This window comes from Solanum dulcamara, chromosome 1 (assembly GCF_947179165.1).
Source record: "Solanum dulcamara chromosome 1, daSolDulc1.2, whole genome shotgun sequence".
Taxonomy (NCBI): Eukaryota; Viridiplantae; Streptophyta; class Magnoliopsida; order Solanales; family Solanaceae; genus Solanum; species Solanum dulcamara.
Genome location: NC_077237.1, coordinates 67,022,365 through 67,032,865, shown reverse-complemented (window position 1 = coordinate 67,032,865; position 10,501 = coordinate 67,022,365). Strand labels below are relative to the sequence as shown.

General features: G+C 38.5%; 1 protein-coding gene across 1 annotated transcript; it reads left to right on the top strand.

Annotated features, from left to right (window-relative positions):
- The first annotated feature begins 4,767 nt into the window (after positions 1-4,767).
- LOC129893685 (glutamine synthetase nodule isozyme-like) lies at positions 4,768-8,534 on the top strand. The gene is made up of 7 exons (XM_055969088.1): positions 4,768-4,855; positions 5,215-5,303; positions 7,607-7,681; positions 7,764-7,817; positions 7,891-7,928; positions 8,109-8,268; positions 8,385-8,534. Exons 1-7 carry the CDS (start codon positions 4,768-4,770, stop codon positions 8,532-8,534), a joined length of 654 nt encoding a protein of 217 aa, XP_055825063.1.
- The last annotated feature ends 1,967 nt before the right edge of the window (positions 8,535-10,501 follow it).

Genomic DNA, 10,501 nt, shown 5'->3' with positions numbered 1-10,501 from the left:
GTGGTCGTAATGAGTCCTAAATACAGTCTTCGGGATGTTCGCTGCCCTAATCCTTAACTGGTGGTAGTGAATCTCAAATCAATCTTAGAAAACACTATGTCATACTGAATCTGGTCGAATAGGTCATAAATCCTAGGCATGAGGTAATAGTTCTTTACCGTCACCTTGTTCAACTGCCTGTAATTAATGCACATCTGCATAGTAACGTCCTTCTTCTTAACAAATAAGACTGGGGCACCCCAAGGCGATACACTAGGCTAAATGAATCCCTTATCCAAGAGATCTTAAAGTTGAACATTGAGCTCATTAAGCTCCGCAGGGGCAATACGATACAGTGGGATGGAAATGGGATGAGTACATGGCTCTACATCAATAGAGAAGTCAATATAGCGGTCAGGAGGGAGGTCAGGTAGATTGGCAGGAAACACATCCGTAAACTCTCGGGATGTAGGTACTGAATCAACTGAAGGGCCCTCCCTACTCATATCTCTAAAACAAGCCAAGTATGTCAAACACCTACTCGCCACTAGCCTCCGATCCAGAATTAAAAAGATCACCTTAACCGATGTGCGACTATAAGAGCCCTGCCACATCACCGGTAAGATACCAGGCATGGCTAAGGTAACAGTCTTGGCATAGAAATCCAAGACCGCATGGTGAGAGGATAACATGTCCATGCCCAGAATCAAATTAAAATCCACCATGTCAAGCAAAATGAGATCAACTCTAGTGTCACACCCCTGAATAGAAACCACACAAGATCTAAAGACCTGATCCACTACTAAATAATCACCTACCGGCATTAGAACACGTAACGAATCAACTAATAGCTCCGGGCTCACACTCAATCTAGAGGCACAATATATAGATATATAATAATAAGTGGAGCCTTGATCAAATAAAGTGAATACATGCTAATGACATAATAAAACCGTATCACATCATCTAAGCCCTCATCCTCTGTTATAGCTGGAGCTGCATTGAAGTGGTCTTGGGATCCTCTACCTGCGCATCAACTCTACCTCCTGACCTGCCTCCCCAGGGACCTCCTATGCACCCTAATAATCATCTCTGCGGTCTTAGTCCTGGCCTCCTCTTTTAATGAGAGGCAGTGGTGCTGGCTTTGGTCTACCTGCCTGTGGAGCTGGTAAGGCTAGCCTGTGTTGAGGGAACTTGTAGGACTAATGATCTAGCTCTCTACACTCATAGTACCCCTGGGAATATTGGATGAATGCTAGAGGTTGACTACCTCAGCCTGAAGAACCAGTCTGCAAACCACCTCGGTCCTAACTCAAACCAGTACTAGAACCAACCTGATAGAGCTGATGACCCTCCGAAGTCTAAAAGGAGGCCTGGAAGGGGCAGCTGGACTGACTCGACTAAAACCTTTGGTGAGATCTATCGTAGGACTCCCGGGTATAAAGTAGAGCCCATCATGGCAATCTTCTTGTCTAGCTCTCTTACCACTGCCCCCTTGGGCCTTGCAACAAAGCTACTCGAGTGTTCGGGCATGGTCTACCATATCTAGAAATGAGCGACCCGTTAAGACTAAATACTGAGTCTCAATTTATAGTTGGAGCCTTAATACCCTAATGGAAGAATGCCTAGAGAGCTCATAGAATCGGGCCTCATACTCTGATATGGTCATGGAACCCTGCTCCAACATGAGAGTTGGTCTCAAAGATGATCTCTAATGCTCCTAAGAATAAACAAGGCCAAGAAGGCCTCTAAAAATTCATCTTATGTCACCGGTGGGGACCCAACTGGCCTGGTCTCTAAGTATGTACACCACCACTACCGGCTGGGACTATCTAGCTAATAAGTGGTGAAGTCAGTTCCACTCGACTCCACTAAACCCAAGGTATGTAGCAACGATATAAGTAGAAACTCATGGGCATCCTTACCCACAACCATAAAATATATCTACGATGATAGTCTAGGAATACCCCAAGCATCTTTTGCTCTCAGAGAGGTATAACGCCCTCCAAATCATCATACTGAGTGACTAGTACTAGTGGTTGCTAAAAGATTAGTGCTGCTAGTACAAGATGGTCCTGAGGTACTGAAGAGGCAGGAGTTGGGCCTATTATATACCCCCAATGGTAGCTAAAATCAAGGCGAACATCGCTTGTAAGTCTGGAGTTGCGGCTGGCTCAGGCGGTGTCTTCTGATGTACTAGAGCTACTAGTGGCTCCACCTCTGGTTTAGGAGTCTGCTCTCAGTCCCAGACTGGTGTTGCAGCCTTGGCATGACCCCAAGGTCAACCTCTACCCCTAGCGCGTATGCGAGCCATTCTATAAAAGAGTGGAACAAGTGAGATTTTCAGAAACGAATAAGACACACAGTGCACGACATCGACACAAAAGACATACATTCCTAAAGACATTCTATAGCCTCTTGAGGATAAGTCACGGACGTCTCCACACTGATCTACAAAACTCTACTAGACGTTAGCTCTGTACAAGTGAGACTGGTGAATTCGGGGCTTTGATACCAAGGTGTCACAACTCAATTTCTCAGGTCATGATGGTGCCTACTATGACCCACTAGTAGGCAAGCCAATCCATATCCCAGAACTAAAAGTAATGGAATATCAGGGTAGAAGACTAGGAGGATATAATGAACGGGCAGAAATAACTAAATATATATATAAACAAAAAGGATCCCTACCAGAACTTGGAAGTCAAATATACAAAGCCGCTAATAAAGAAGTACAAATCCCAAAAGTGGACCACAGAAACAAAGCTGTCTCAAAGAGAAAAAGACAAGCAAAATATATGTACAGAAGAAGATGGGTAAATTCAGAATGTAGTGTGCTCACCCTCGCCTCCGATCACGACCTCAGTTGGCTCAAATCAACGCCGGTAGCTAGTACTCAAACCTGCACCATGAAAGCAAATGCAGAGTATAGTATAAGTACCAAAACAACAGGTACCTAGTAGGCATAGGCCGACTGACCAAGATAAGCAAAAGTAAAATGAAAAGCGAGTAAAAGATCACGACCAAAGATAGGGCAAGAAGTAAATGTAGGTATGTACACGAGCTTACTAGAAAATAAAGAAAAAGAATCTAACTAACCCCGCTGAGCTCCCACAACCCCGACGGATGCAAGAATAGTAGAAAGAAAATAAACGAAACTAAAGGATTTCAATAACATCACCATTCTCCGAACTTGAACCGAACCAATTCCAAACTCTAATACCTCAACCAATAACTGAGAGTAGATGAAGACTTAAACCAAAAATTCATCAGGAAATGAGAAATTTAACGATGTGCAAGTTGGACCACGGACTACAACCAGGTTACTATAGCTAATGAGTCGACATGAGTAGGCTAGACCATGGACTTTAACTGAGTAATTATAGCCAAAGGTTGAGCACGGGTAAGCTACACCGCGGAATTTAATCAGGTAAGTGTAGCTAGGAAGCCTGAACACAAGTAAGCTAGACCATAGACTTTGACCAGGTATATGTAGCTAATGGATCAAAACTATTTAAAATCAGCGACCAACCATGCATCATGGGGAGTACCCCCAAACCGAGTATCATTAGTACACCTCTCCATCCTGAATCAAATATAACCTGAATCACCGAAAAAAACTTACAAAATCAAGAACCAGGTGATACAGGACCGATAGGAGAATAGGGTATTATGGAGGTAAGGTCACCATCTGAGTTACTGCCTAGCTAAGGCTCAGACTATTAGACTACAATATACTATATTAGTCTATAGGGAGCTAACCGTCTGAAATGATGTCAGAGAAATTCTAAGGCCCAATGGCACCAAAATTGCGCAAGTCTAAGGCAACACTAGTCTAATCCTAGAATAAGGACAAACAAGCTTCCAAACATATAACCACAGGCACAGTATTCATCATAGGATAGGAACAACCAACAAATATATGAGTCATGCTTAAATAGTCCAACAATTACCCGAAATAACACCTAGGGCATGAAATCTAGGAATTTAGCATGCTTGACACCTGAACACCTCCAAATTCATACAAATCATTATAAAATTGCCTAAACATGCTCAGTCTCATGAGGGGAAAACCATAGCCTACCTGTAGGCCAACCACGCGCACTCTAACTCACGAAACTGGAGCATTTCTCTTTCGAGCAGCCTCTGAATGTTGCTGCTAACAACAATGAAATCACAACATCAATACAGTTGTTATAACATAAAAATTATCGAATTCGGAGATGGATCAATTCTGGGTCTAAAATAGGAAATATGAGACCCATGTTCGAAATTCCAGAATTGACCCCAAAAATAATTTCTAAACATCTTCCCAAACTCACAAATTAATTTGATAAACAGTACGAGGTGGGACAACTATGCAAAATGGACATGCACAAAAATTCTCATAATTTGAACTAAAAAGGTGAAAGAAAGCAGCAACTTTGATCAGCTATTTCTCATAAACGACACCCCTACAACCCAAACCAAACATACCGTGATGATCTTTACCAAAACCCAACAATCTAGCCTAAAATATCACTAAAACTGAGTTAAATTGGCCAAGTTATAATTCTCCAAAGTTCAACAAAATATCACTTCGAGAAGAACTAAATCAGAAGCTAATTATGTAAATTTACCTCACACTAAGCTTCTTCTCGAGAATTTGAGCTCACCACTCAATCATCATGAAATGCTCTTGAATTTGGACTTTTGAATCGCCTAAATTGAGCTTGAAATGAAGAAAATATCGAGATTGGAAGTTTCTAATGAAATTTGAAAATTGTCCTAGGTCTTTTATTAAAGACCATGACTTTAGCCTTTGCTAATGCGGCTATAGTGCTCTGCAAACGCGAAGGCCAAGAGGCTTTGCCTTCGCGAACGCGGCCAGAGGCCTGTGATCGCAGAGGCCAAAGACTTAAGCCTCCACGAATATGGCCAAGGCTCCACGATCGCTGAGAGAAACTTCCAGGACCTCCATGAATGTGTCCAAGGGCCTGCGATAGCAGAGAGAAAAACTCCTTGCACTAAATATCAGCTAAAAAGCTAATATTTCTCAAGTTCAAATATTTTGACAAGGTGCTCAGAATTCGTTTAAAATTCTGTGAGGAAAAACAAGATATGTTACCCCACTAACTTTGACATTTCAAACTCAATGACGCAGTTGAAATTTCCATATGAGGTCATTTCGAATAAAAGTGGGTCCCACACCTAGGGCCATTTTGAGCCAAATTCTAAAATGGACCTCGGAATTAGATCGAAAGCCTTGGGAAGTGAATGAAGGCTCATTCCAGACCAAAATCGATATTACAGAGGTGACTGCAAATGTTAGAATTTTCATCCGAGTACGTTTTCCAAGAATATTGACCAAAGTCAACTATAGGCCAAATTTCAAAGGCAAAAGCACTAAATGGTCCTAAACTTGTACCAATTGCCTCAGTACTCGTGTCGATCATGCTACTAGCCTAATTTGACAATTCTAAAGCTGTTGGAATTGTAAAAATTCTATTCTAAGGTCATTTTCCTAAAGTGATGATCGAAGTCAACTTTTCAAGTTATAACAACTCCAAATCAAAAAAACAGGCCTAAAACCCAAATGAACGACCAGGCAACAAAATAATCAGTGCCAGCAAGTCATAGATAACTTGAGATTGCTATAGGAATGTTCTAAATAATGGAATGAATTCTTAAATTCAAAAATGGCTTGAAGGGTCATTACAACATTGACTACTAAAAAAAATTTCATCCGCGAAAGTAAGAGTCAAGAAGTACTTGAAGGATCAAATAAGATGAGGAACTGTGCCCGCATTTTATGCTTGGTCTCCTAGGTAGCCTCCTTGACTGGATGTTGCCACCACTAGACCTTGACCATAAGAATGGCTCTGGAATGCAATTGTCTGACATCTCTGGCCAAAATAGCAACTGGCCTCAATATAGCTCAAACCTTCATCCAAGTCAATCGAAATATGAAAACCCGGATGAATAGCTGAAAATACTGGGGGAAAGGCTAACACATATACAGCCTCACCAACTGTCCTCAATATCTCAAAAGGGATAATATACCTGGGGCTAAGATTGCCTCACCTCCAAAATTTCATCACGCCTTTCACGGGCGATACACAGAGGAATACTCTATCACCAATGGCAAACCTCAACTGTCGATGCCTACGATCCGCATAGCTCCGGTGTTTACTCTGAGTTATCTTGAGAAATATTCTGAATAGCCCTTACATGATCTAAGGCCTTGATCTTGGGTATATTTATTTGCCTAATAACAAATAAAACCCATAATTCATTGATCAAGTTGAGAGAAAATTCCTAGAATTTAGATCATATTATTGCATTTTTGTATTATTGTAACCAACCTATGTGATTAGACACTTTTAGGGCTGATTGGGAAATAATGAACATTCAAAACATGATTACATAGAAAGCGGAGCTCAAAGGAGAAGTTGGGAACACAATGTGAAGAAAATAAACTGGAAGTAAGTAAGTCCGTGTCGCGCACTTTTCTTTTGAAATTTAAATTCCAAAACTTGGAATTTACTCGATAAAGTAGTATGGTGCGCGCCAGGTCCACATTGCAGACCTAGTTCTGGATAGCACAGATTCTTGCCGATATAGGAAATAAAAAATTACACTGAATTGAACCAAATCCGTGTCGTGAACTTCAGTGTACCTACTTTAATTTTGCATTGTTGGTGCTATAAATAGCACTTTTATATATTTTATTAAAAAGTAGATCAGATTGTCGGGTTTGAAGTTGAACAAGAAAAAGAATGAGCTACCTTTGCTGATATTTTATTCTTTCCTTTCATTTTGAATCTAAGTTTTGATGTTATTAATGATTTATGTAAGTATGTTATACACCATGAGTGGATAAATCCCCTTATTCTTGGGTTGTAGTCAAAAGATGAAGATTTGAATCTTGTTTTCCTTGATTAAAAATGGGTTTGTGTATGTGATTACTATTATGTTGTTGTTTTGATTATTTTAATGCTTAATCACCATTAGAGCAAAATTTGTTGTCCACCTGAAACTCGAAAGACGGAAAGAGGATAGAACATTAGAATATAAGAAGCATGTTTGTCCTAGAATTGCCTAGAATAATTTGTGTATAGAATGACCATGACACATATCTATACAATATATTTAGTTACTAAACAAGATGATAAGATTGATGCATTTTTGTTGATTCATGCTTATCCCCGCTCAAAGATATAGTTAGGCTGTCAACATGAGTAGGCAATTAGATACTAGCATTAAGCCTGCAATGTTGTTTGATTCAGGTCTGTTGAGAATACAATTAAATAACAAAAGGTGCTATCTAGCAGCTTAAACTTTTAGATGGTCATATCATTCAACATGATATCGGAGGAGGCCAGAGGTCTGGAATCGAATCTCACTACCACAATTACCCAAAAATAATTACACGTGGACCAAAAAAATCAGGTCTACCTTTGAGGGGACGTGTTGAGGATACATTTAAATAATCAAAGTGTGTTCTCTCTAATAACTTAAGTTTTTAGATGAGATGGTCACATATTTCAATAAGGCTATTTGTGAGTGCAACTATATGTTTCCCCTCCAATTTTACCAGGTTGTACTGTGCCTTAACTTATGTTCTTAGTACTTTGTTTTGATTCAGTTGGAATTTCAAGTTGGACTAGCAGTAGGCATTTCTCCTTATGATGACCTTTGGGTTGCGCATCATATTTTTGTAGTAGTTCATTTTTACCTTCCATCTAAGCTAATAGAAAATTTAAAAGGCTGACCTTACGTTTCCTTGTTTGTGGTTCTAACAGAAGATTGCAGAAGCAACTGATGTAATTGTTTCTTTTGATCTGAAACCTGTTGAGGTTAGGTTCTGTTTGAAGGAGATTAATCTTTTACCTAAATATGTCATACATCTTAGCATTCATCTCATGGTAGGGTGAATGTAATGTTACTGCTGCTCATACAAATTATAGGTACATTTTCTCGACACGTTCATCTCCTTCATCCTGGGTAAAAGAAAATTTACCCTCACAAAATATGATAAAAAGAATATATGAACTATTTACCAAGTTGTATATGGAAAATACATATTATTGTGGTATACAATGAAAGGTAAATAAGAGTTTGGCTTGACATATTGCTATTGTGATTAGTACCAAGTCCATGAGGTCTGATGGAGGGCTAGAAGTAATAAAGAAGGCCATAGAGAAGCTTGCCAAGAGGCACAAGGAGCATATTGCTTCTTATGGGGTTGGCAATGAGCCTTGTCTTACAGGAGAGCATGAAATAACTGACATTAACACCTTAAATTTTGTTAACACACTTCAGATCTAAGACAATTTTTGTTTTTGATCGATCAATATAGATATTATTTTTAGGGAGGTTAATGTAGTTCTTAACATAATTTTTTTTATCAATTGTTTTCATAGGGAATAGCAGATTGTGGAACATCCATTAGGATTAGAAGGGACACAGAAAAAGCAGGAAAAGGATACTTGGAGGATAGGAGGCCTTCTTCAAACATGGATCCATATGTGGTGACTACTATGATTGCAGAAACAACCATCCTCTGGAAATAATGACACTGTTGAAGCTGCATGCACTCTGATGATGTTGAGGCTTATGGGATACTTTTACTTCTATTTCCAAATCAACTTGTGGTTCTTTCTTGGGATAGGGCTTATAGTTTTTTTTCCTTCATTGCATATGAATGAAAATAATAGAAAGGACAGTACGATGGTGAATTTTATGCCTTCATGCCATTTAATGGAACTTTAATATAATATTGAGAGCCACTAGCTAGCCTCTACATCACATCTCTTAAGGTGCGGCTCTTTTTTGGATGTTGTTAACATTGGATGGTTTGGGCCCAATGAATAGTTTTGTTATATGATGATGAAGTCTACCTAAATAGTTACTTTTACTCTTTGAGATGTGAACTTATTCAATTCACAATTAACTTTGTAATAGATTGAAGAGGAAGAAGTAATGCAGAGAAGATAGGAGAAAGTAGTGTAAAACTTGAGTATACAAGATACAGATTAGGAGTATAAATAGGCTATATTGACTAAGTTAGTTAGACAAATAACCAATTCTTAACAAAACTAACTTTTGCAGTAAATTACCTAATTAACTGACTTTAGGAACTTTGCATATTTATTGCATAACTAGCATCCTTTTTTTTAGTCTTATAGACTTTCTTCAACACTCCCCTTAAGTTAGGTACTCTAAATATGTTAAGAACACCTAACTTGGAATTAAGGTATTGATGTTGGACCTTGTCTAGTCCCATATATTGAACTTTGACTTTACCTTGATGAATATTTTTCTAATAAAGTGACAATCAATCTCTATATATTTTATTATTTTATGGTAAACAAGTTTGTTAGCAATTTATAGGGTTGATTTGTTGTGCCCCGGTAGACGCACAGACCAAGTGAGTTTTCGCCGATCTAGATATACCAAAGATTGAGGACTATGAGGGTACATATGTCAACTGGTAGTTCAATCTTGACTTCCAATTCAGTTAGTAATCCCAGCAACCAAATGAGTTCAGACACTATAGATGCTAAGCTCCTGTATTCTGCTTCAGTAGAGCTCCTAGAAATAGTAGTTTGTTTCTTTGATTTCCAAGATACTAAGGAATCCTCTAGCTTGACTAAGAAGCTTGTAACAGACCTCCTTGTGTGTGAACATATTGCTTAATCAACATCATAGAAGGCAATCATATTTTGTACAGGATTACTTGATATGAGTATATCTTGACCAGTCTGTGACTTGATGCACCTAACAATTCTTAATACTGCTACCATATGTGACTTTTTAGGCTGCTGATGATACTGACTTAGAGTTTGTACACTATATAAAATATCATGTCTTGTAACTGTTAGATACAATAGTTTTCCTATAAATCTTTGATATGAACTAGCATCAGGTAATAAAGGATCTTCTTCATTGTTGTTGGTTGTATACTCATCATATTCTCTTATTGTCAGTTTGACATTTATATCTATAGGAGTAGTAAGTGGTTTGAAACATGCTAAACCAAGTTCAGATATCTATTCCAATGAGTACTTCCTTTGATGCATCAATATGTCTTGAGAATATCTAGCAAACTCTATTCCAACGAAGTATTTTAGGTCTTTCAAGTCCTTTATTTTGAACACTTCTTGTAGTTTTGTTTTGTTTCCTCAATTAACTTCAGGCTATCTCCAGTTACTAGCATGTCATCAACATAGACCAATACTATTACAGTTTCAAGTTAATATTTTTTCTTGAAAAGAGAGTGGTCACACTTGCTCTGTTTGGACTTGAGTTTTAGCAAAGCTTCTATTAACTTGGCATGCCATTGTCTTGATGCCAGTTTTAATCCATAATAAGGATTTGATGAGTCTTCACACTGGTTTATGCTCCCCCTGACTCAAAAATTATTAAGGTAATTCCATGTATATCTCATCATGAAGATCACCTTGCAAAAATGCATCGTAGACATTTATTTAATGGATTTTCCAATGTTTAGATGTTGCAAGTGTTACCATAGTCTTGA